We start from the raw sequence: 27,233 nt of genomic DNA on the forward strand, positions 1-27,233 counted from the left end.
AAATAGTTGGATTACTTTTTAGTCTTTTAATGGGTCCATTTTCCTGTTATTTGAATCTTTTATCATAACTTATTCAATATCATTTCATATAGTTCGTTTAACAACAGTGTTTTGAATGAATGTATCTTCCTACTTCCAGCTAATGTAGACAAGATGAAAATTGATATTTTCATTTAGTCCTTTATTTAAGTTTTCATTCTTTTTCAGGCCATAAATCCCTACAGGAGAAGTTACCATTTCAAGAACTTTTTATACTTATTACCTTGTATTTATTTTACACATCATTATGATTACTTACTGTGTTTTACTATCTTAATGAAATTCTGGGCAACTTTTTAAATTATTATGATGACAGATGAAAATACAAATCATTACCTCCTCCCCCATTTTAATACTAATGGTAGAAAGTGTTTTTTAATATCATTCATCATTTTTCATATTTGAATTTTTTATATTTTCCATATTTTGCTAATTTTTTAAACTTAATTGTGTGTGTGTGTGTGTGTGTGTGTATGCACATGTGTGTCTAAGTGTCTGGGGAATCCAGGAAAGGTCATTAGATGCCCTGGAATTGGAGCTACAATCAGTTGTGGGATGTTTGACATGGTACTGAGGACAAACTTGGGTCCTCTGCATGAACAGTACATGCCTAACTCCTGACTCATGTCTCCAGCTCTCATGCTTAATTCTCATGTATATTATTTAATATATATGATTACTGACTTTTCTCCTTTAGCTATTTTATATCACAAATATTTTACATATGTCTATCAACCTTGTCCTAGTTAGTGCTTGTAATCTTGAAATATAAAGTTCTGGTGCATAAATATTTTAAATTCATATTTAAACAAACCCATACTTATAAATTTTATATTAATTGTTTAAGAAGAATGCCTTCAATTAGGAAAAGATATTCATATTTATATTACTTATAGTTTTCTCAGCATTATATTAAGCAATGTTCTTAGAGTAATTTGGCTGTTTGGTTTTCATTTCTCTTTAAGGTGAGATTTTTAGACTACACTTTGTGGGCATTTTAGTCTATTGTGTCTCTGGTTCCATGGGTATCTAACTGGAAATGCACTATTTATTACAAAACCTATACAATGCATTGAAATATTATTTAATGTCTATTATCTTTCAAGAACACCATGACTAAGCTCTTCTCTTTCTCTACATAAACTTCAGTGTTAGCCTCCTCTATCCTCTTCAAAATTGGTTACATTTACCATAGGTCTATACAACTTTGTGAAAAAGAATAATATGAAGACAATTGAGATTTCTACCTATCAACATTATATATACTAATATGTGACTATGGTATTCAATCATGCTTATTACTCTTAAAAATGTTATGTGATTTATACACCCAAATAAACTATATTCCTGATTCATACATACTCTGCATGTGCTATCACATTTAAATGTCTTCCTCCATTATATCTACTAACTTAAATATATTATGTGGAAAGAATGGCAATCTAGTTACTCTTATTTCTCAACTATGCCTTCTAACAGTGACATAAATTCCAGAAAATGGCTTAAAAAATGATGATAAGGCTCTATTTTCTATGGCTTGTTTTAATAGGGATAAGTTCTATCTATTTAATAGTTATTCTGAGTCTGCAAACAAATATGTGGGGCTTTATATAGGATCCCTACATGAAATGCAGACTTACTGTTTGTATTCACAGCAATGCTAATTTTCTCCATTTCTTACCTCTCTCTACCTCTGTGTGCATTTTTCTCAAATCTTACTTATAGGGTGTTGATGTGTCTATGTGTTCTGTTTTGTTTTATGTCCCAGACTGCCACTCCTTTCACCTGGAGTGTTGCAGTAACACTGTGTTAAGTGTTTTATGTACATTTCATGTTCTTTGAAACCTAATTTCTGAGCACTTGAAATTTAAATATGACAGAACATTTGTTGCCAAAAAAAATGTGTATTATTCTTCTGTCAATTTATTTTAAGAATATCTCATCCTGTTCCTTTTCCACGCTTTATTTCCTTCTTTGTGCTTTTAGAGTTTTCTCTAATAATAGGCACAGTAGGTTAAGAAAGCAATAAGATTTAAAGTTAAAAAATAAGCTTTACAGCTAGGTGAAACGATGGATTGCTTTCCTCCCTCGGTAGCTTGACATTCACATATTACGAGAGCTCAAAAAGCTGACTTTCAGGTCAGTTCTAGTGAAACTCCTCCAACCTCTCATAGTTGAAGTGTGCAATATCTTCACTAACAAGATCTTATCTTCATGTACCAGGAGACAACCAAGGTAAATGGCAATATCCTATACAGTTTTAGGTGTCTCTTGAACCAGCTCAGTAACATGTCCCCAGTGGTGCAATAGTAGTCCTTACATCTTCAGAGTAACCGTCAGGTATCTAATTGAACTTAAGGTGCACTCAATGGAAGAGAGTTCATGCCTGGTACTGAAATATAACCAACTACCCATGTCTGGTGAGGTCGTGAACCCTAAAGAAAAACCTACTATTGCCATTTTCCTCAATCAATACAGTTTTTACCTATATTCTAAATACATATCTTTATACCCTCAGATAAGTGTAGTTCTCATCTCTCATCAAAGAAGTTTCCTACCTGCTTAAAACACAGGCCACACCAACTCAAAATGTTGAGAATATATTGCCAAGGAAACTCAACCCCAGTTGGCACACCTACAATACAAGTCCTATACCTAAGGCTCAGGGAACACCTAAGAAAAGAATAAGGAAAGATTGTAAGAGCCAAATGACCAGGATTGAAGCTGTGAGAATGTATCTTCTAGACGTAATAGGATGCTAAACCCATGAAATTTTAACAATATAGTTTCCTAAACAAGACCTGCATAATGATAACCCTAGTCAACATGCCAACTTGGACGAGGGAAATTTTACAAGGCCACACCTCAAGAAGAAGAGCTAGTTATAGGCAATCAATGACTTTGGGGAGTCCCCAGTTTACTACAGGGAATAGCCTTCTGATAGGTTATCCAACCATCTACTCCCGAATAGTCAGTCTCAATCACGTGTAAGCATGTGTGCATGAGCATACTAAATAGACTATATAGCACATATATAAATGTTACAATAACAATTAAAGAAGAGGCTACATATGAATTATAAAGGAAGTGGTGGAACACAAGAAGAGTTAAGGAGCTAAGGGAAGGTGCAGAAATGATGTCACTATAGTGCTCATGAATGAAATGCTCAAAACCAAAACAGTTTAATTACAAAAGTAAAGTTGAAGAAATCAAACTCCACTATTTTCTAGAGTTTGAATTCTGACAAGTGACTTGATATTTCTGAATCCAGGATTCCTTGTCAGTAAAATTAGACTTAGCATATTCTTCCCAAGGCCATTATAATTACTAGGTAAGACTCAGAAATTATAGGCCCCTTTAATACTTGGTGAATAATAGAGTCACAGCAAATCATGAGTCCTGTTGTTGGAATTATTTTAGTCCATGGCTGCAACTCCCAATATTATAGGATTGATTCTTCCTGTGTTAGAAAACGTGCTATATCACAAAGAAAGCTGGGATAAGCTGGACCATATGTATCCTAGCCTGAGGTAATTTAAGCCCCAAACTTTACCCCAGTGCTGGCAGAATAAAGTTGCATGTGGGAACAGGCCTGTAATCTCAACTCAAAGTAGATAGAGAAGAGATTAAAAATTTAAGGTTATCTTGAGCAACACAGAAAGCTTGAGTCCTGCCTGATCTCTAGGAGATCCTGTCCCCTTTGTCATCATCAAAAATCAAGTATGTGATCCTTGACAGGTAGGCTAGCAACTTGTGACTACTGTCATTATATCAGGAACTCATGAGATACTTCAAACCAAACCATAATTGTAGGTTTAAAAAGAGTTTTGCATAAATATATATATATACACATATATACACATATACATATATATATGTGTATATATGTGTATATATATACTCAAGAGTAAGTTATTTATTTATTCATTTATGAAAATTAATAAATCAAATATTAAAACAGAAAAAGAACTTTTTCCAATAATGTAACTTCAGAAAGAGACAAAAAAATTTTAAAAATTAAAAAAAAATAAAGCTCTAATGCAGTGACCATCTAGGTCCCTGTGTTTCTGTTGTTGCAGCAATCAGTGCCCAGTTTCATGAGCAGAAAGGGATACTCCAACATTCTGGATAGTCACAAATTCTATTGTGCCTCTAATTACCTACTTAATTCTTTGAATACCAATGTGCAATTAACATTACAAATAATCAAGGTTAAAAATATAATTAATGCAAGTGTGATTTAGTTATAATTAAACTAATTACACAGATATGTAGCATAATAAGAGACTTACAGACCATTATGTGAATGCAAATTTATTCTTCCTTTCCAGAGCAGTTATTTGAATTTCATTTTCCAATTATTTTACAAATGATGGAATGGAATAATAAAGAAAGGAGTCAGTGCTCCACTGATGAAAAAAATAAACCTTATTTTTTTATTCCCTTTGAAATTCAGAGTCTTTTGTCCATATAGTCTTGTAAATAGGCAAATTAGAATAAATAATCAGATTCTACCACAACCGACAAAAATGCTTAACATTTTAAGTCTGTGGCCATAGGAAAAAATGAACATCTCAATCCTCAAGAGATTATCAGTTTCATATAGGTAGGTTCTCTTTTAGAATGATAAGTGATATGCAAAACTAGATTGGTATACATGAGTCTTAATAAGTTTTATTTTGTGTTTTCAGATAGATTTTATCATAAAGGTTGTTTTCATCTATTAACACTGACTAACAGAAACAAAAATGCATACTTTGCCCTTGGACAGAAACATTATAGTTTATAAATTTCTTAATTAAATTTTAATTGTTTTAAATCACAAACAATACATAGTTTTCAAGCAATAATATTCAATACATTAAAATGTTGCCATTAAATGAAAAATAAAATGTTTTTAATTTAAGATTGTTTTGATGTAAAACGTATCACTTGTAGAAGAGAAAAATACACTATTACCCAAAATCTTAGTTCTTTGCATGACAATATGTGCAATATGAAGTCAATTAAAATTTATACTGGAGAACTATAGACACAATGTTCTTTCTTCCTTTAAATCTAAAATATGTAATCAATGAATTATTTTTTGTATTCATTGTAGCAGCATATTTTTAGAATAAGTAATTACACTCAAAAATACACAGCCTCATAAGTATGAAATGGATTCTATAAGCCGAGCTTATGACCACACATGTCTGTGTCTACATTTGAACCCCATTAAAATAGAAACACATCTGTCTTTATGGAGGCGAAAAGACCCAAAGCCCTTTAAGACTGTTACATGGCAAGAGACCAAATTCAAAATCAAATTTGATCCCCTGGGTTTTGTGTTAGAAAACAGCAACATTCCTCATCACAAGAGGCTGAGAGTATCTCATGATTAATAGCAAGCTGCTCATTTTGTCCACACTGGATTAGCACGCATAGGACCACCAAGTTCTAAGAGGTTGAAAATAGGCCAATTTCCATATAACCATGTGGTGAGAACCCTAGCTCCCCACTAAAGGCCTGTTTTAATGCTATACACCCAGAAAAGGTTGAAGATGTAGAAACCAGAATAAACAGGAGATTTATGGGAAGGATATAAAAATGAAAATGTATAATAAACCCACATAAACTCTGTTTTAATGTAAACTAAAGAAATAAAAATTCATAGGCAAATCTTATGAAAATGTAATATACAAGCACATAAGAGAAAAATTGCCTCCTGCTGGGGTCAAGTTCACCTGATAAACAACCTAGAAGATCAGCAAGGACTCTATCAGGTAAATTTCAAGACCTAAGGAACTGTTGTTTATAAACCGGCTTGGATGAATGTCAGAATACACCATAGTGAGTCAATGACAATGAAGACAAACTATCACAAAAAAGTTAATTTGCCTCAAATTGCAGTAGAAGTTGATATAATTAGACTCAAAATAGTGAGTTTGTAATAAAATATGTAGCAGAGAGGTCCCAAAAATATTGCAAGTGGAAACTAGGAAGGACAGGCTGGTAATATTAGACAATGTAGAGGAAATTGGGGTTAAAGACACAAAATACCACAGTGGTATAGAACAGTTACTTTAGTTAGAAGGGGCCTCAGAAGCCTGGTTAACAAAAGAGGAATCTGGCTTGCCTGTTCTGTAGCCACCTGCGTCAGCTAAAGCAAGCGAGAAGGAAGGAAGGAAGGAAGGAAGGAAGGAAGGAAGGAAGGAAGGAAGGAAGGAAGGAAGGAAGGAAGGAAGATAGGAAGGAAGGAAGGAAGATAGGAAGGAAGGAAGGAAAAAAGAAGGAAGGAAAGAAGGAAGAAAAGGTAGGTAGGGAAGGAAGGAGGGTGGGAGGCCCCTTAATCAACAAAAATGGGACACTAGAACTGTCTAAATAACAGTTTAGACAGACTAAATAACAAACCTATTCTTGTAGCCCTGATGTTCCACTGGGTTTTATAAGCTCATATATCTAACAATGCCAAATCTAGAGCATCCTCTCCTAAGACAGAGATTCCCTCCACCTCATCATTTATTCACTAATTTAAAAGGTTTTGTCTAAATTCAATCTAAGTGCCATTTCTTCAGACTGCATTTTTTCTGAAGATCCCCATGTTCATATAAAAGAGCCAAACATAATCAGCTAAAAAAAAAAAAATTGAATGAGATGATTCCTAATGATATTCTGCTGTGCTCACGGATTGGTGCTTCGTCTATTCATTATCAGAGAGCCTTCCTCTGGCAGCATAGAGAGCAGAGGCAGAGACCCACAGCCAGAGACAGTCTAAATTGGAGATCTCCATCAGGTCCCTCCCTTCAGAGCTTGGGGAATCCCGTGACAGAGGGGGAGGAAAGATTGTAAGAATCAGAGGGAATGGAAGACACCAGAGGAACATGGCCCACTGAGTCAATTAAACAGGGTTCACAGAGACTGAAGTGGCAAGCATGGGTCCTTGAGAATCTACCCCAGGTCCTCTGTGTGTACGTTATGGCTGTTAGCCTGGTGGTTTCGTGGGACTGCTGACAGTGGGGGCAGTTGTGTCTCTAACTCTTTTTGCCTGCTCTTGAGACTCTTTTCTTCCTATTAGGTTGCCTTGTCCAGTCTCAATAGGAGAGATTTAGCCATGTCTTATGGTATCTTATTTTGTCATGTTTGGTTCTTCTCTCTTGGAGACTTGCTCTGTTCTGAAAGGAAATGAAGGAGGAATAATCTGAGGAAAGGGGCATTTGGGGAGAGCTAAGGAGTGTAGACAGGGGATACTGTGGTTAGGATGTATTATATGAGAGAGAAATCTACTGTCAATAAAAATCTTACATGATATTCTTTTACAAATCTACCTTATGCTAATTTGGTTCCTAGCTCAGCCAGAGTCCACCAAAAAGAGGTACACTGAGACGTGCCTTGGTACAACGCAGTTGAAGCCAAATACCCAGCCAGACAAGGACCCAGTATGATAGAAGACATGCTGATGACTAAATAACAAAGGTGTTTTGTTGAGAAAAATTTGAGACAATATTCAGACAGAAAATAAATCAAATTATATTTCTGCTATACAAAGGGTTCTAATGTAAACTCCTTATAAATTAAATACATTAAAATGAAGAATCTTTAGAAAGATTTTATGACTTTAAAAGAGGAAGAACTACTTAGGGTTCAAAAAGTCACAAGTATGATAGGGGGACAAAAATTGACTCCAGTACAGCTGCGAATTTCTATATACATACAATTATAAATATAAGGAACTGAAAAAGAATACCAAAAACAAAATATAAACAATGTTCATTATGGGGATACACAATAAGAATTTCTATTTCAGCTGGGAAGTAGTAGTGCACACCTTTACTCCCAGTACTTGGGAGGCAGAGGCAGGCAGATCTCTGAGTTTGATACCAGCCTACATAAAAAACTGTCTCAAAAAAAAAAAACAGTAACAACAACAAAGAATTTCTATTTCAATAAATATCTAAAATTAAAGCATCATTTACAATAGAACAAAGAAGTGTTGGGCAAATAATGAGTGAAGTAAAAACAATAATAAGATCCTGTGTCAATCACCGTGTACCATTAATTGGGCCAAAAATCTGTGGCTAGCTAAGGTAGGCATAAGTAAGAACCTAGAACTATTGTTCTGCTAAATAGACATGGTACCTCTTTCTCTACATACAGGCATGAATGAGTGTGAACACACAGATAATGGGCAAAACTAAATGTTAATACACAGCTATGCCAGTATGCTAAATTAAAATGGCAAGCATGATACAAATATTGACAGACTTTAAGATTGAAAAAAATATTTTGTCTTCATGGCTGCAAGGGTTGAGCTTCAGCCACTGATACTGAGAGACTTTGTCACTCTTTTGGGGAAATGGTAAGCAGAAAATGAGTATAGAGGAAAATAGACAAATGACAAATTCTGGTTCATACCCCTGAGGAGTCCTGATGATGGTGTATCCTGAACTTGGTGCAGTTTCGCCATTCAGAATTTTGAACGATGTGCTCTTTCCAGCGCCATTCACCCCAAGGAGCCCAAAACACTAAGAGTAAAAAGGAAAATTAGAGACAAAGAATAAAGTACAATCAAATGTTATATTGGAAACGGCATTTGCTTTGACAGTATGTTGATGTCTCTGATGTTGGTGTACTGTGGAACAGTATTAAAGGTATTTTATGCTTTGAATGCTGTTGTGAGGCTTGTACATGAGAAATCAGTATTAATTTAACAAAAGATTAATTTGGATATATAAAACTTAACAGAGTAAGTACTAAGTAACATTAATACCAATTATACAGTATATACATAGATCGATCGATAGATAGATAGATAGATAGATAGATAGATAGATAGATAGATACAAGCATACATACATACACATGTATGTATATAAACAGATAGCAAGTAAGAGATGTGTTTGTAAACAGATAAATATATGTATATGCACAAAGAAAATGGATGGATACAAAATTAAATAAATTATAGACAAAAAAATCAACACACAGATAATTGATAGATGATAATATATGATAGATGATAGATGGATAAATAGATGGATGATAGATCTTGCTGGTAGCTACATGCCTTTATTTTTCCATTGAAGATGTTGTAAATCCACATCTTATTCAGAGCCTAAGTAAATCCTCGTATTAACTAAGGAAACAACCTCCAGTTTTATATTTTGACAGCTGATTTCATTCTTAAATCTAGTCTTAAAGTCTATGTGAAAATGGATTTCTCACCCCATTTTCTAGACCTGCTCTCTGTTTTGTACCTCTAGATATGATATGCTTGAAGGTCCTTCTTGGACCACAGATCTTCTCAGACCCATTTTCTGAAGTCTGAGTGCTAATATCTACTAACACCAGCAGGCTTGCTCAATATTACAATGGCTGTATCTGCATTTTGCCTTCCTGCCACCTATCACTTGCCTCCATTCTGTGCCTCTGGACACTACCAATTCCCTGAATCACCATGTGCCTCAGTCACCATATTACTTCCAACATCACTGAATCTTTCCCCCAGCCAATATGGGGGTCTATCTCATTCAGACCTCCCTTGTGTCGCTGTTATCAAGCCTACTACACAGAGCCTTAAGATGCCCTATCTGCCTATCCAAATCACCTCTCTACTTCAGAGCCCAGTCTAATCCTGCCTTTGTGGCAACAGTCTTCCACACGACTGCTGTTGCACCTGACTTACTATACTATTTAAATCATTCCAGCACTTTCTATTCCTATCCAGATGTGGAAAACTGTATCTCCTGATGATTTTCTAGTTTCCAAGCAGTTCATGGATTCTTAGATGGACAGAGACATGCATCTCAATTATCTTTGTTTTGTTTCTTCACGGGTTCTTACAAGGTACTTCCTATCTAGGCAACCAAATGTGCTGCTCGTAAAATTTGAAAAAAGAGACCTTCCTACAGTTTGAATCTTGGAAGTTCCAAGAGATCCATGTGCTAAAGTTGTGGTTAGTGAACTTGGAATTACGTGTACAAAACTGGCCATTTTTGCTCAATAATACTAAGCTAATTGCAGGATATTGGAACTTGGTACCTCCCATTTCTGTCTTGTTAGCATCTTCTGGCCATGACATGAGCAACTTCCCCAGTTGCTCTTGGATATTGGAACTTGGTACCTCTCTTTTCTGTCTTGTTAGCTTCCTCTGGCCATGACGTGAGCAACTTCCACACTTCCCCAAAACATATCTCATTGTCTTGATGCAGTAGGCCATCAGAGAATGCCTGAGACAATGGAAACTTCCACAACTTTGATCTGATTCTTTAGTTGATTTTAACACTGATGGCAAATAGCCCAAATGGAACTTCAAATACGAGAAGCATCATGCCTACTTCCAAGGTTTTGTTTCTTTCTTTTGCTTTTTTTTTTTCTTAAAACAGCCTTTGATTGATAATGAGGAAATTAATATTTATTCAAATGTATTTAATTTTAATTCAAAATTTAATAAGGTAAGATTACAGAGCTAGATAGCAAAAATAAATAGAAACAATAACTAGAAAACAATCCTTAATATTTTGTCCAGTTGTCCTAGAGATCATGGTTTCAACCTGGGTCATTCCTAGATTGCTTTAGATGGGTCTATAGGCCTCAATATACTCCAGGGTATTCATATCTGGATTATCTTCTCAACCAAAAAGCATGGCTAGTGGCTGAAAATGAGAGAATCAGGTAACCACTGGGTTTCTCCAGAGCCTGGGCCGCTCAATGCTAGGTGTGTCTTTATTTCTAACAGTTAATTAAAGGTAATCATTTGAAGGATTGATTTCCTTTTATGTATTGAGTCTAAATAAGAGTCAGCTTCTGTCAGTTCTGATTAAAGATTTCTCCAGGGTTGCTGTGGTATGTACATTTTTTAACCTTGCAGAATAACATTCTTCTAGAATAGCAGTTCTCAATCTGTGGGTTGTGACCCCTCTGAAGGTCATACATCAAATATCTTGTATACAAGATACTTACAATATGACTTGCAATAGTAGAAAAACTACAGTTATGAAGTAGCAAATAAGTGATTTTATGGTTTGGGGTCACTACTACATAAAGAATGGTACAAAAGGGTCATACATTAGAAAGGTTGAGAACCACTCTTCTAGAAGGACTCAAGGCAAATTGTAGGCCAAGAAAACAGAAGAAGTAGGTTGCATCTTTAACTGAATTTTAAAAAACATTTGTACTCAATAAAAGTCCTTCTAAAAATTAAACCATTCTTAAAACTCTTCCATTACATAAAATTTAAGGAATCATGAAAGAAAATAAATTTTGAATCCAGTGGAAAATATTCCACTATGTCAAGACTCTGACTCCAATTTTGCCCCTGTGACATTATGGGAGTCTCTGGACCATGGAGGCTGCTTTTTTCTGTCATTTTAGGTATTTTGAGACCAGCCCAAATAGAATTACAGCTACAGTTAATAGGTTTGTAAGAGAAAAGAATAAAGTGTGCAGCTGTGTTACCTCGCCTCGCGGTATGCCCACACTAACGCCATGCACAGCCGTGGTCTTCCCCCTGAAAACACTTCTGTAACTTTTACTGAGGTTGCACAACACCAACATATCTCCCTCAGTTCTTCCTTCAAGTACCCTCATTTCTTCATTTTCAACATCTATGTCCTTAGCAGGCTTGACTGTGTCCTGCAGGGTAGAGTGGCCCCTGGAAAGATAAAGGCAGAGTTAATTAATTCCCAGCAGGGACAGTCCTGGAATAGTCTCCTAGTGACACTTGTGAAAACAGAAGGCAGAGACTTCTGTTCCCACAAAGGAGATGCGCCTGTTACCAGAGCCCCAGAGAGAAGTCAACACTAGAGGCAGTTTTTAATTTGGAGAATAATAAAGTCATGGCAGACATTTTGATAGGTGCAAAAAATATTGATCACATTATTATAAAATATAAATGTATATAGATATTTTGTTAAAACAAAAACAGTGCCCCAATACTAAACTTATAGTATAAATTGGATTTCATAAAGGGCTAGATAGATGACTTTGCATATATTGCATATAATATTCAACAGATATTTGCCAAATAAGCATAAATCTAATCATCATATCTAACTGATTCACTCTCAATCTGGACTGTTAGGGCCTCATTAGAATTTTCACCTAGCTATTTTTAACTTTCAAGTAAATTTTCATTTCTACAGCAAACTGCAATGTGCCTACATTTGAATGATTAAGTACAAACCAAGCACAGTGTCCATATCAAACTTCCTTATACTCGGTGTGATATGTTGTTGTAAACCATATAATCATCTACTCATAGAGAGGGGAGCATTTTTCATAATATATGTTACAATTCTCAAATTATTTCAAATCAAAAGAGTATTCTAGCTATGAGAAAAATCCACTGTCAGTCCTTAGTCATTCCAATGACTAATTCTGTATAATTTTTCCAAGTCTGAAATCACCATTTTACAAAACTCTAATCCATTGCATATATAATACAAATAAGAGAAGAAGGGGCTGATGTCACTTACATAATATTTGAAGACATATAAAATGAATTAAAAGAGATAAAAATAAGAGGGATAACTCTCCAGAGGCTTATTACCAAGGAGCAGAAAGTAAGGTGGGCATGGAAAACATGGGAAGTATTCAATTTAACAATCTAAGAGACAATTGGATGAGTTAATTCATTTTATGAAACTCCATTTACTAATACCTTTTGGCTTGAAGACTATTTGTTTTAATCACATAAGGACCATCATTTATCTGGTGGCACCTCTGTTGATATCTAAGAGGTTTGCCTCCACAATTCCTATCCTTTCCCCATAAAAAATGCCTGGAAATTTTTATGATGTTTGTAGATCATATCACTGAAACTAAGCAACTCTTCAGGGAGAGACTGGGTACCACGTTCTTTAACTCTTCTCACTCTGATGGGTGGATGACAAGCAAAAACCTTGTTGGGTAACATCCAAAGAAACCAAGTTCCTAATCCTTCCACCTCTGCCCAGCCATCCACCAATCACAGTGCAACAGAAGAAAGATCCAGGTGGACAATAGACACAGTAGAGTTGTCCTGATAATTCATCACAGCTGGTATTTGCACCATATGGTTGTTCTAACTCTGCCTGCTTATGAAATCAGAGATTCCATAAGCCAAGCTCAGGACTGCAGTGAAAAGAGGCAACCCCCACCCCCCACCCCAATACACATATCTATGTGTGTTGGTGTCAGGCCAGAGCTCTGTGCAAATGGAGAGCTGTCATCTTAAGGTAGCAAGGAAATTCAGGTGGAAGCCAATTTAACTTAGAGGAGTCCAGTGAAGTTGGTTTCACACTAGTTGCCAGCCATATGCTGGAAACACATTTCAGGTGGAAAGGGTAAGCTTTTTCTGGTTCCCATGAGGGGACAGGCTCTTCTCATTCTTCAACTTTTAGCTAGGACTGCTGTAATTTGCCCTTGAAAGACTTGCTGAAAACCTTGGCTATTCGTATTCAGCACTGATTACTGACTGGGTTCTATTAAGATTTCAATAATAAATTAAATGGAGCACAATTGCTGTGATGGTGAGTCATAAGGGAGCAGAAAGGTAGACAATGTCTCTGATCCTTGTTTTTTGCATCAATATAACATAACACTAATGACTATTTGCTGTGGATCTCAAAGACATTGTTCTTAAGCAAAGCCCGAATAATATCCTCTAAAGTAACACAAAAACTTTATTCACTGAAGAATATTTCTTTGACACCGTTGGAGGACTGGGAAGCCTGGAAGCTGCCAAAAGGATTCTCCATTGACTGTTTAAATAGACTGAAGTATTCAGAATTACTAGAGAAGCAATTACACTTAAAAGGTGCCCAGAATTCTACTTCAGAATCAGTCAGCTCTGGGAAATCTATAAATTCCAGAATGATCATGCCAAATTCAGAAGAGTTCTGGGATTTGTATTCAAAATGGTTCTATACTTTAGCAATCTCGGTGTGTTATGTTAAAAAAGAAAGAAAGAAAAAAGAAAATAAAAAAATAAAGGGATTGCCTAAAAATATTAACAATAAAGCTTAATACCTGCAACAGATTGTTTAGTAACAAGGTGGTAATAGATTTTCCATAAAGAATCCCTGCTTTGAGAAACTGCTCAGAAAAACATAAAGATATAATTGAGAGGTGAGAAGAATCTGTGGGAAAGAATCTATGTCTGAGGCAGGAATCAAGGGACTACAGACAAAGGGAGGATTAGTATGTTAAGTGGTAAAGTTGAGGGGAAGCAGTCGTGTAGACCCTGAACATGAAAACGCAATTACTTGTAGATTTCAAGTGAATTTTTAAATATTTACTTATTTATTTATTTAATCTGTGTGGGTGTGTTGTGTGCATGCATGGCTGTACATCATGAGTGTGTCTGGTGTGCTGAAAGGCCAGAAGAGGGCATCAGATCCCCCAGAACTAGAGTTACAGATGATTGTGATTTACCTTGTGGGTGGCGGGGATCAAACCAGGGTCTACTGGAAGAGCAGTAGTGCTCTTAACCACTGAACCTTATTTGGTAAAGTTTTAGAATCTTTGCAAAGCTACTTTAAATAACGTGTGTGTGTGTGTGTGTGTGTGTGTGTGTGTGTGTGTGTGTGTGTGTGTTTGCAATCACCCAGGTGCATCTACAAACACCAAACCATTCTTAGCACCTATACTTGACAAAGACTAAAAGACTGCACTTGACAAAGGCATATGGTTTCTGCACTGAAGTCCTACATTTTCCTGACTCTAGGAATTAAGGCCATTTAGTTGTAAAAATAAATTTCTTTATGGTATTAACCAAATTCACTTTTGGTGTTACAAAGTAACAAAGACTGCGTAGATTTAAAGTGGAAAACAAATTCAGACAACTGAATAACTGAAAGGGTTATTTTAAAGGTTGGCACCTTATCTTTTGAAATTCTTTCCATTTACTTGGTGACTCATACTTACCCACTCAAAAAGGAAACATAAATCTTTAACTTTTTAGAACCATTCATCATGATGTCAAGCAGGCACATTTCTTTATCTTGCAAACCCCAGGTGGACTTTTCCTTCACTCTTTACTCAAGGGCCAGAGAGACTGTAAGCACGAATCCTTCAGTACATACCTTGACCACCTTAGAAGGTCTCCATGTAACAGAATCCTCAAGAGGAGAAGAATTGTGCCCTGCAAGGTCAACTCCACGAAGATCCAGCCCAAGAAATTCATCTCAAAGGGACTCACATAAGAATCAATGCCAAAGTTGTGAGTCAGATCATACTTGATCTGGTTATAACAGAGTTCTATGAGCCCTTGACCCAGGCAGAATTGAGGAAAAATAGTAAAAACCCACTTGAGGACATTGTAGATTTTCTGCAAATTCTGCAGAGTGAAAGGCAGAAAAAAGATGAAATTAAAAGCTATTCCTTTTTTTATATAACATATACCAATAACTTGCTATTGTTTTTGATTGGGTCTACAGGTCTTCAATGTCCTGGTTACTCAGAGAAACTCTCAGACAGCCATGGAGCCAGATAGGATTACCCCTGCGATTATATAATATGTGTGTCTTACTAGGTTTTGTTTGATGGAATCTATTGTCCCTCTCTGCCTCTTCTCCCTTTTGAAGTGGGAATGTGTGTCCTATACCTGTCCCATATATTTGATTGTCCAGCTCACAGCTAGACAGAAGTTAGGATGGAATATAATTTTGAGTCTCACCCACATCTGAATCTGATGAAGTTTATAGATTAGATGCTTTAGAATTGGGGCCACAATAAGTAAAATATTTTGGAGCTACTGTGACAGAATGAGTCTGTAATTTTCACCTGAGAAGGCCATGAATCTTGAGAGCCCAGGGGCAGAATGTTATAGATGAAATATCTGTACCACTCCCAAGATATATGTTGAGTTTGTATCCCCAATATGGTGGCTTAGAAAGCCAGGCCTTTTGAAGGCAGTTTTGGATAGATGAAGACAGAGGAAAAATCTCTACAATGAAATTGGTGTCCATATAGGAACAGAAAGACCCACCCACTGGCCATCTCTCCCACTTTTTACTGTGTCAATACAAAAAATGGCAACTGCCTCTGAGTCTATAACAAGACTCTCAGGAAAAACTACGTATAAACCTACATTGATCTATGCCTGTGTCAATTAGCATGCCACCTGAGAGGATTTCTGTTACTAGTGATAGTCTGAGGTAGATAGCTTTGAACATGGAGACATTAAGGACATGATATGGTGACATCCATGTTTCTATAACTCATTTTAAGGAAGCTGCAGTGATTTTTACACAAGTATTAACAAAGATTATGTAATAGGTGAATGCTGAATTAATAAAAATATAAACAGATTCATAGACTGACAAATCAATTGTTTGATTTGGGAAGAGTGATGATTGAGGCATATTAATTAATACATAGAGAAATAGAGAATCTTAAACCTTCTAACGTTTTTATAGTTGAAGCAGAAATTTTCATCTGTGGGAGAGAGAGATAACATTCCTGCCCTTGCCTTCCAACCCAAGACATGGCATTCTTTAACAGTGTGTTGGCAAAAAGAAAAGAATCATATTGGCACAACAGTCTGCGTATACAGTGCTTAACACTGGCTATACTAGCCTATGACCTGAGAGCCCCTTGCTATTCTTGATAACTTTCATTAATTTTACAAGTTCATAATGCTTTTTAACATGACAATGAATGTTTGATATTAATTAGGATGAATATTTAACTATTATTAAATGGCTTTAGCAAACAGTCTATAAAAAAGCAAGGGAAGGAGAAAGATCAAAACAAATCCAGTCAAATGTCCTCTGTTTCTAATCGCTGAGTGACTCAAATAATTTTCTTCCAGAAAACATCCATTGCCTGTTGATTCTTTAAGGTGAGCAGTGCTGTTTATCATTGCAGATAACCCTGCCTTTTCATCCAGCACCAGATTAGACTTCTGTGGATGAAAGCATTCCTGGCTAACTTCCTCTTCAGTTCCAAGGTTTCACCTTCCCCATCCTTTTGGAGTTACCTTTCCCTTCTGTTATCTAGCTCTCACAGAGCTGACCTGGCTTTTGGTTTCTCCCAGCTGTATCTGTATTGAATCTGCTTTCTTCCCTACCACAGTCTACAGCATCTTCAATAAACCATGTCACATTAGAAATCGATGGGGGTGGAGCAGGGCCTCTACGTCTCTTCTGCTAATTTCAATATTCAATATTCTCTTCAAGTTAAAGCTAATCAATTGTTTGGCAAGCTGTCTATTTAAAGGCTCAGAATATTAATATAGATTAGTGTCAAACTCAATCTGTAAAAAAAAAAAAATTCTAAAATCCCTGAAATAGATCATTGCTCTCATTGAATGCAAAATTGATATTTACATACTTCATTGTGTTTACACAAATATGAAGCACAATAATAAGAGATAATTTTGGCCATCATTCATGAGTGTATCAAGTCTGGAACTCAGCCATAAGGAGTGGGACTATCCTAATAAGGCAGACTTCATTCCTTGTCTCACTGGAAATGGGAATGTCAGCATATCCTTCTACTGGGAGCACGTTATGCCTCCCGAGTGAAAATGTCGGACTGTGGATCAGACACCTGAGAACTACTGAGCAATAAGAGAGTATGAGAACACAGAGTCTTGTAAATGTAATGTGCCCAGAGGTGGGAATAAAATCAGAGAAAGAAATGACTTAAATATGAGAACTAAGGAGAGAGCAAAGACTGAAACCTATTTTCACAAATTATACTGGCCATGATGAGTGACTGTCAGGAACTTTAAAGCAGAAGCCAAGTGAGGACATCCTCATTATGGAGCCAGGGTAAAGGGTGAAAGGGATGTGTCTACAGAAGGAATTTCAGATTGTCCCGAATGCTTGCTAGGCATTTCCCTCACAAGGAAAACCACTCCCTCTTGAACAGCTCATGCCCAGAGCATTGGTTTTCCTCTAATACATGGGAAGATACTGTGTTAAGTTGCACACATCCCAGGGAAGACAAAGGAATCTTAGACACAATTCTTCAAGTGTATCATCATGGACAAGTCTGTGGCACAGCTTACTGAAGATTTTAAGCCAGGATACACTGGCACTTTGGCAAGACATACTTTATTGTAGTCTTTCCTCTTCCATGAATAAGTCAACATCTGAGCATTCCTGAGAAGGACTTTGGGAACAAAACCGTGAATCCCTATGTGGGTCTACCCTTACTCATGGAGCAGCTCTTATAACATCACAGAAGTTTTGCAATCAATCACTATTCCTAAATGCTTGGTTCACAGATGGTGGCACTATTTTGAGGGATTTTGTAACTTGAGCATGAAGACTCTGGAGAGAAGAGAACACTGAAAGCAGACCTCTGAAGGGTGTGCCTAGCTCCTAGGCTCTTCCTTGCACTCACCAGGAGGTAAACACCTTCCTCCTATATTGCCAAGCCCTAATTAAAAGTGAAAGCCTTCTTAAATGTGAGCCAAAATAAATCTTTCTTCCTTTACATTGTGTGGGTCAGCCTTTTTGTCGAGTGGTGAGAGAATTAAGTAGTGGGCATCCCCACTCTCCTGTCTCTTGGACCTTTGGAATTGGGCCACTGGCACTGAATCACCTGAGCTTTGGAAATGATGGCCAAGAGCCGGGGCATGGTGGTCATCAACATGGTGCACAAGCCAAAGATGAAGTTCAAGGAGATGTAGGAGATGAAGGCCACGTCTGAACTGGAGAAGATTCTGGATATCAGATACATCCATGGAATCATTGCATATCTAAAAAGCAGAAGGAAAATATTTTTTATTTTTCCTGAAACATTTCTTTATATCATAACTGAACTGAAGTACAGATGTAATTATATTAGAATGGAGAGTTTTCCTTACTTTGTATAATTTATGTATACTAGTCTGCGAAGAAGAAGAAGAGGAGGAGGAGGAGGAGGAGGAGGAGGAGGAGGAGGAGGAGGAGGAGGAGGAGGAGGAGGAAGAGGAAGAGGAAGAGGAAGAGGAAGAAGAAGAAGAAGAAGAAGAAGAAGAAGAAGAAGAAGAAGAAGAAGAAGAAGAAGAAGAAGAAGAAGAAGAAGAAGAAGAAGAAGAAGAAGAAGAAGAAGGTTTTTTCTGGGGCCTCCAAAGACCCTGCAAGGTGAAGACAAAATATTATGGGTGTGGGATTTCCACTGCACTTTTTCTACTTCTTTCAATATGGCATCCTATGCCTCTCAAGCCTATTGCAGTAATGATACCCACTAATTACTGTGGGGATCGGAAGATCCCAAGAATATAACAATATTCAGACCTCTTTTCACAAAGAACATAAGCATAAGCACTGAAAGCTTCATTTATAGAGTCTTGTTCATTCTAAGAAATGTACTGTAACTTCTACTGTGTCCCCATCCTCCTCCCATGTCCCAACCACCTAGAAGATGACATTAGCATCTGTAACTCTTAAGCAGAGTATTTATAATAAGGCTGACACCTTGAGTAATTTCTGCTGCAGGTCTGTAGGTAAACCTGGCCATGGACCTGCATCTTAGTGGGCCCAAGGCTGGGTAGCCAGGAGCACTGCTAAATAGTGAGCCTTATCAGTGATCACAAGATCCAAGAAGCTACTCCAACACCCCTACAGCCAAACCTCTCCTTCCATCTTTCCCATTTTACCTCCTAGAACTAGCTTTCCATCCAAGGCCACATTCCCTCAGCTTTCTTTTGTGAAAGTAAAATGCAGTCAACTTAATGTACCTCATCGGAGGATTCTTGCACTTGGAACATTTCCAAGTACAGGTAGAGAAGACATCTATTCAAAATCATAGGCTTTTGCTATTCTGAGCCCAAACATGCCCCCCACACCCATAAAAGACCTGTCAGTATTTCCTGTGATGACTGTTTAGCTTAAGATATTCTAGTACCTTTTAAATGCCTGAGCATCCTCTAAAACATTAACTTGCTCTTAAAATTATAAGACTTCAAAACCATGTGGGAGATTTTTAGATCCTTGAGATAGCATTTGGTCATTTATAATCTGTTACTCTAGAGAACATCCATGTGTTAAAAGATAAATTCTTGTACTTGAGAAAATGTGTGGGGTATGACATACAAAGCCATATAGTATCTCAAAAACTTCACTCAGGAGAAATCTGCTTCATAATGACTGTGAAGAACATGTTGGAGACAAGTGCTTCAAAGCATTTTTTTCTAAAATATTTCCTATATAAAATAATTAAGTAAAATGAAAATAACTGACAAAGAGGTGAGCCATAACTGACTACTGCTATTAATTATGACTAGTCCTGTCTGAAATAAAGTACTATCAGGGAGAAACAAGTCCCGTCCCTGCATAAACGTCCTACTGTCCTTTCTAGGGCAGAGCTCAACTGTTAGCTTTCATCATGTAACATTGCCTTCAGCAACTGGGAAACAGACATGGTGACATACATCTATAATTCCAGAGCTCAGGCTGTAAGGCAGGAGAATAGACAGTTCAAGGACAGCCTAGTCTAAGAAGGACAAAATGAAGAAACAGGAGGAGAAGGAGGAAGAGGAGGAGGAGGAGGAAGAGACAAATTATTCCTACAACTGAAACACATATAAGCAATAGTAGAAGCTTTCATGTCAAATTTTAGGCCTGTTCTTAATTTCTATCAAATTAATTCTTAGAATAAGCAATGTGTGTGTGTGTGTGTGTGTGTGTGTGTGTGTGTGTGTGTGTGTGTGTGTGGTGTGTTAAAACTTTTGATTCATCAAATTTCTGAAACTAAGACAAATTATTTTTATTTTATACAGGTGTATTATTAATAGGCTGAGATAATGATCCTAGTACACTTAAACCAGAACTTCAGGATAGCCAGCCTTTCTTTGTTCCTTGTAAAATATGGCATCCAGGCAGCTCTCTCTGTTGAACTTGAAAATGTGGGAGCTAGAGGAATCTGGGGGAGGGCATGGAGCCTCTTGTGACATGTCTGATGTGGCTGGTGTGGCACAAAGCAGATGCTCATCTGCTTTGATTAGCATCTCCACGTTCATATTGTGGTCTCACAACGCCTTCCCCTCCCACTGTCAACCCGGACACACTGAGTTATACTTGAGTAATTAATTACCACTTCTTCCATGGTCTCTATTCCACTGGGGAAAGCATAGAATCTTTATATAAGGTCTTCATAGTGGGTTATGTCCTTCAAGTATTTGACAAGTGGATCAAAGCATTGTCTTAAGAAAAAAGACTCAGAGACAAAGACATAGTCTTAAATGACACCCCTGGAGATTTCCTTTTCTGCATTAATGAATCTTTGAGCTGATTTTTTCACCAGCAATGATTCCAGGATTTTTTTTAGCAGCATTTTCATTATTTTCCTTTCAAACACTTGGTTGAAATTAACATACTGGCAGATCCAGCCCCCACCCCAGCCTTTTCTAAATGTTAAGGGAAAATTTAAATTGACTTATAGAGCATAATTTACTTTATATGAAACCTACTGTGGCTTTTAACAGTATCTACTCTTTTATTAAAATACAACTCATCATTCTAATGATTGTATAATTCACTGGAGGTCGGCATACTGTTTGCAGGTACTTTGGAATTTATGAGAACATATTGTATTCTCCTCCTGACAACTGCCCCTTCCTTCTGCTGTGTGCATGTCCCTGGAAGACAAACAGGGGTCTATGTTCTTATTGTCACGATCCTTTAGCACTAAACATGCACCAAGTATGTTCTTAACTTTACATTTTTAATCCAAGCTGTCTGTTTTTTGTTTCAGATACTTTTAGTGTCACTTTCTTGTTTTATTCTAATTTGTTGGGATATTTGAGAAAAAGTCTTAATATGTGGTCTCATGCTGGTCTTTCTGCCTCTGTGTTCTAAAGTTCTGAGTGTTAATATTAAAGGTGTGTACTATTGTGATCAACATTACTTGTTCTCTCTCCTCTGTCTCTGTGTCTGTCTCTATCTTTGTCGCTCTCTATGTATGTATCTCCCACATCCTGTGTATACCTGCCTCTCATTTCTGTCTCTGTCCCCTGTCTCTGAGTCTCTCCCACTCCATGTCTCTGTCTCTCTATCCCTTTCTATCCTTGACTCTCTATCTCTGTATGTTTCTGTCTCTATCTCGCTGTCTTTGTCTCTGTCTCCTGTGTCTGTCTATCTCTGTCTCTCTGTCTCTGCCATGTCTCTCTATACATCTATCTGTCTTTGCCTACCACCTCCGTCTCACTTCCAACCCCCTCTTGCCTTCTCTCATCTGACATGGCCTCTTTATGCAGCTCAGACTGGCCCAGAGCTCATCCTCCAACTTTCAGTATACTTTCTCTTTTTGATGCTAACCTGCTGCGTACCCTGTCAGAGTTTACATAACCATTTTCCTTGGTAGAAAGTCAAATTATTGTGAATATTTGTAGTCTAGCTTTCATAAGACTTAGTGCCTTTATTCTGTTCCTTATCTCTCAGATACTAGTTAATCAATAGGTTCAAGTCTGAAAGTGTCCTTGGGTTTTTACATTTCCTGGGAGTTGGCTTCTTAGTTTGCACTTAAGTTCCTGATACCCACAGGTTCTGGGAGGAAAAAAAGGAGGAGTAGAAAGAGAGAAATGAAGACTAGACAGAGGAGAAGGGGTAGGGGAGGAAGAGGAGGAAGAGGAGGAAGAGGAGGAGGGGGAAGAGGAAGAGGAAGAAGAAGAGGAGGAGGAGGAGGAAGAGGAAGAGGAGGAGGAGAAAGAGGAAGAGGAGGAGGAGGAAGAAGAAGAGGAGGAATAAGAAGAGGAGGAGGAGGAGGAGGAAGGAGAGGAGGAGGAGGAAGAAGAAGAAGAAGAGGAAGGAGAGGAGGAGGAGGAAGAAGAAGAAGAGGAGGAAGGAGAGGAGGAAGAGGAGGAAGGAGAGGAGGAGGAGGAGGAAGAGGAGGAGGAGGAAGAAGAAGAAGAAGAGGAAGGAGAGGAGGAGGAAGAGGAGAAAGAGGAGGAGGAGGAGCAGGAAGAGGAGGAAGAAGAAGAGGAGGAAGAAGAAGAGGAGGAGGAAGAAGAAGAAGAGGAGGAAGAAGAGGATGACAAGGAAGAGGAAGAGGAGGAGGAAGAGGAGTCCCTTTACTCCCCTCAGCCAGAGTTAGCCTGGAGCATGAAACTAGCTGCCAAAACTGAGGTTCTTACAGTAGGGGTCACAGGTTTCAAACTTACACCTGTAGCTCTACTCCAATGATGAAATAAGAACCTTTGAAGTCCTTTGACTCATTATATGTCACAATTGGCATCCTTGGCTCTTTTTCTTTCAGAATACTGCACTAGGAGCCAGCTTGTCAAAAAGATAAAAAGGCAGGCAGATAGATACAAAGGAAGGTAGATTTTTGAGCTCTAGGTCATCCTGAGACAGAGCTAATTTAGGTCTAGGGGTGGTCAAAATGGTAATCTCGGGATCCCACCCAGCTAAGTTTATTATTTATGCTTACAAAGACAGACAGATCTCTGAATTCATTTGCCATGTTTAAAAATAAAAAATGTGTAATTACTGTCTTCTAAGAATCAAAGGGCTAAGGTCATGCAATGGTGATTCATGAGATAATGAAAAGGGAACCTGAAGAGAACAATTGAATTGATACGTGAATAAAAGACTGGGCTTTTGTCCTGCAAGTGATGAGCTACCCAGAGAGAATTTAGAATATTTTTCAAGCAAGAAAGAGCTGTCTCAAGCAGAGGGCTATCGGGAAAACCATCTCAGGAGCACAAGCCATCAGTTTGGACACATGACATGACTTTGGGTCATTCTTTTCATTGCTCCCAAACATTCCATCCTCAGAATCCCTCTTCAAGCTAAGGGTAGACCTTGGCAGGCACATAGGTTTGAATGCTTGGTTCCCATTAGTGGAATTGTTGAAGAAGGAAAGGGAGGTATGACCTTGTTGAGTTAGATGTGGCCTTGTTGGAGAAGCTGTGTCACTTAAGATAGGCTTTAAAGTTAGAGTTCAAGAGCTCACACTAGGTTCTCTCTCTCTCTCTCTCTGTCTCTCTCTCTCTCTCTCTCTCTCTCTCTCTCTGTCTCTCTCTCTCTCTGTCTCTCTCTCTCTCTCTCTCTCTCTCTGCCTGAAACTTGCTAATCAGATTGCTCTCAGCTACTGCTCCAGCACTATGCTTACCTGCCTGCTGCCACACTCTCTGCCATGATGATAATGAACTAACCCTCTAAAACTGTGAACAAGCCCCCCAGTTATCTTTATATTTTATTTATTCATTTATTCATTCCTTCCTTCATTCATTCTTTTCATCCATTCATTTTTAAGACAGAGTCTCTGTATATAGCTGTAGCTGTACTGAAACTCAGTATGTAAACCAAGCTGGCTTCAAACTCACAGAGAAGATCTCCCTGCCTCTACCTCCCAAGTGCTGGGATAAAAGGCATGTGCTGCCATGCCTTACATAGCTTTAGTTTATAATCTGCCCAGGTACTAGAGTCTCCTCACAGCAACAGAATAACAAGGAAGTCTATCACCCTTGGGGAATCATGACTATGCATTAGTAGACCTATGATTCTCCAGAAATTCCCCAAAATGTTTAGTTGCAAACAAAGAAGTTTCTAGCATAATGTAATCTGGTTCAACATTTTCTAAAAACACATTTCATAAGATTAAGTTTTGAACCATTTATCTTCATCCAAATTTTGTCATTATTTTTGAAGCCTAGCCCTCTAACATTCAAACATAATTTTATACCAAGGCCTGTTTTACCCATGCTACAATGAAATGCAACAACACTTTCCCAGGAAATGAGATTAATAAGTTGAAATAAGATAGTAAGATCAGGGTACAAACATACAGCCCTTTATATATGAGATCATAACTTTCAAATTGAGCATAATATCATGTTCTACAACCATTCTTTTAGTGAGCATCAGTGAGCACATGACGATCTCTAAAGGAAAAGATAATTCTATAAGAAACAGTAATGGCTAAAATTAATATAATGACTCTGCCAGTTGTCCCTAATGTTTACAGCGATTATCTCATTTACTTTTTAGCAACAAAATTGACATTTTGCAGGAAAGAAACAAGGTTTATATGGGAATTCATATTATCAAGGCCACAGGGTAAGTGGCATATCAATATTCCTGCAAGAGCTGCTTGCCTTATACCTTTCCGTGCTTTCCCATCCATTGATTCATATCCAGCTATCCATTCATCTGATGGCAGACACACACTTGTTTAGGCAAAACATTGTCTCCTAATTAGATACTTTGAATTATTCTGGATCATTGGAGATAGATAGATAGATAGATAGATAGATAGATAGATAGATAGATAGCAAAATGTGTACATTTCACTTTAGTTACAGCCTTTGGCTTAAATCAAGGGGTGGGGGTGTTTTTGTTTTTTGTTGTTTTTTTTTTTTAAATCTTAGTACATCAATTCATTTTCTCAACCAAGTGAGTGCCATTTGGGAAGCAGTTGCAAGCATCCAGAGTTTATAAATGAGGATTTCTGCAATAGCTTTTCTACTTTTACTATTTTTCCTCTGTGGAAAAAAATGATAGAAGTCACACAAAATACTTCTAAGCTACTAATATCATAGAAGAGGAAAAAAAAATTATGCCAGATAGCTTCACAAGAGAATCTCCACAAATGCAGTTTCTGAGCTAACTGGATTATGTATTTGAGCCCACGATTAATGTCAAAGTGAGAATAACAGAGAATCCATTTCCCACTGCCCAAGTTTGTCAAACAGCTTGAGGGCCTTTCTGAGGCAGGACCAATGCCATCTTCATTACGACCGCGTCAACCTTCCCCTCCTCTACAGGGCATTCATCATCTTGTTCAAGCGTGTTTGCTCAGCAGCCCTGGTAGGAGTAACATAATTGCTTGAGAAGAGAGAAAATCATGAAGCAGACAGCAGGTTCAAAGCCGTCTTGAGGGTTTTCCTTCTCAGAAAACAAACCATAATTCTGCAGCCGTGTTTCTCATCACATACCCGAAAAGTGCTAGCAGGAGGGCTGTGGCCGCCAAGTTCTCCCGAAATGTGAAAGCTGTTAACTGGAAGGCGCCTATAATGGCAACACACAGGCAGACGGAAACCAAGTAAAAGAGCTGAAAAAACAAAGGGAGATATGCTGTATTAGACGGGGACATTAATCATGCTCTACTTACTCTGCACTTTCCATTCAATTTCTACTTAAACCCAGTTCCTGCTTTGCATATTCAAAGATGTTTAGAGTCCGTTGTGCTGAGTCATTGTTGTGGGCTTGGTTGTGTTCCTCCAAACATCAATGTGCTAAATACCCAGATCTCCAAAATGTGACCATGTTTGGTGCCAGGACCCAAGGTCTTCCAGGGGAAAACAGAGTCGAATAACCTACCAGAGCCACCTATGACTATTTCCCTTAGGAAGGGCCAAGGAAGTGTCCCAGAAACAAGTACGCACATACACACACACACACACACACACCACATAACACACACATACAAAACACACACACACACAAATACATATGGGGATGGGATGGATCTTCCCTACTCTGCTTTCTCTACAGCCTTTCCTTCAAAGGACTCTGCAGAACAGACAACAAACAGCATCCCCAGGTCTTCCTTGGACAGTCCTAAATCTAGCTATTGCTTCTGTGGGGTTGCTGACCACAGAGTACTTCTTCTGACTAACCCATGTGGCTGAGTCCTTTTTGCTCTAAACCTCAGCTAAAATGTAATCTAGTACTCTAACTTCCTGAATTAAAGTCACCTTTGTACCATTACTCTCTTCTATTCTTACAAATAACTTAGTCATAAATCAGTTATATCTGGCATATTTGCTGTCTGCTTCTTCCAATAAGAATGTGAGCTCCATTAAGGGACAGATCTACTCCAACTCAATCATATATTTAGGACCAACATTCAGTCCATTTGAGTGGATGAAACAAAACACAAACTGGTTGGCTTACAAACAACAGGGATCCATTGCTCACAGCTCTGGAAGTTGAGAAATCTAAGACCAAGACACTAACAGACATAGTATATAGTGAATACCTACTTTTCAATTTAGAACCAGTGCATTTTCTATGGTTTTGCCATGTAATGGAAGGGGTACAAGAGTTCTCTGACATTCCCTTTATGAAGATACTAATTTACTCATGACAGCTACATCCTCTTGGTTTAGTCATTTTTCCAAGGATCCCAGTCCCTTGTACTATCTCACTATAGAATGTGTGAACACTGAATGCTGGGAGATAATGATGCTTACTCCAGCCTTCTTGCACACACCCTGACCCATAACAGAGCCTCAACAATATTTATTGATTGTCATTGAACAGAGTAACATGAAATGGCTGAGTAAAAGTGGA

The 27,233-nt window shown here is 37.7% G+C and overlaps 1 protein-coding gene across 2 annotated transcripts in view; it reads right to left on the reverse strand.

Annotated features, from left to right (window-relative positions):
* Nucleotides 1-27,233, reverse strand: part of Abca13 (ATP binding cassette subfamily A member 13) — a 439,574-nt gene that overhangs the window by 81,773 nt on the left and 330,568 nt on the right. For both annotated transcript variants that reach the window (XM_076938134.1, XM_034509530.2), the window contains 5 exons: nucleotides 25,874-25,989; nucleotides 18,556-18,712; nucleotides 15,084-15,337; nucleotides 11,476-11,671; nucleotides 8,434-8,543 (listed from right to left, as the gene is read on the reverse strand). In XM_076938134.1, the coding sequence (XP_076794249.1) occupies nucleotides 8,434-8,543; nucleotides 11,476-11,671; nucleotides 15,084-15,337; nucleotides 18,556-18,712; nucleotides 25,874-25,989 (833 nt within the window). The remainder of the gene's footprint in view (nucleotides 1-8,433; nucleotides 8,544-11,475; nucleotides 11,672-15,083; nucleotides 15,338-18,555; nucleotides 18,713-25,873; nucleotides 25,990-27,233) is intronic.

The sequence above is a fragment of the Arvicanthis niloticus genome, chromosome 7 (genome assembly GCF_011762505.2).
Source record: "Arvicanthis niloticus isolate mArvNil1 chromosome 7, mArvNil1.pat.X, whole genome shotgun sequence".
Taxonomy (NCBI): domain Eukaryota; kingdom Metazoa; phylum Chordata; class Mammalia; order Rodentia; family Muridae; genus Arvicanthis; species Arvicanthis niloticus.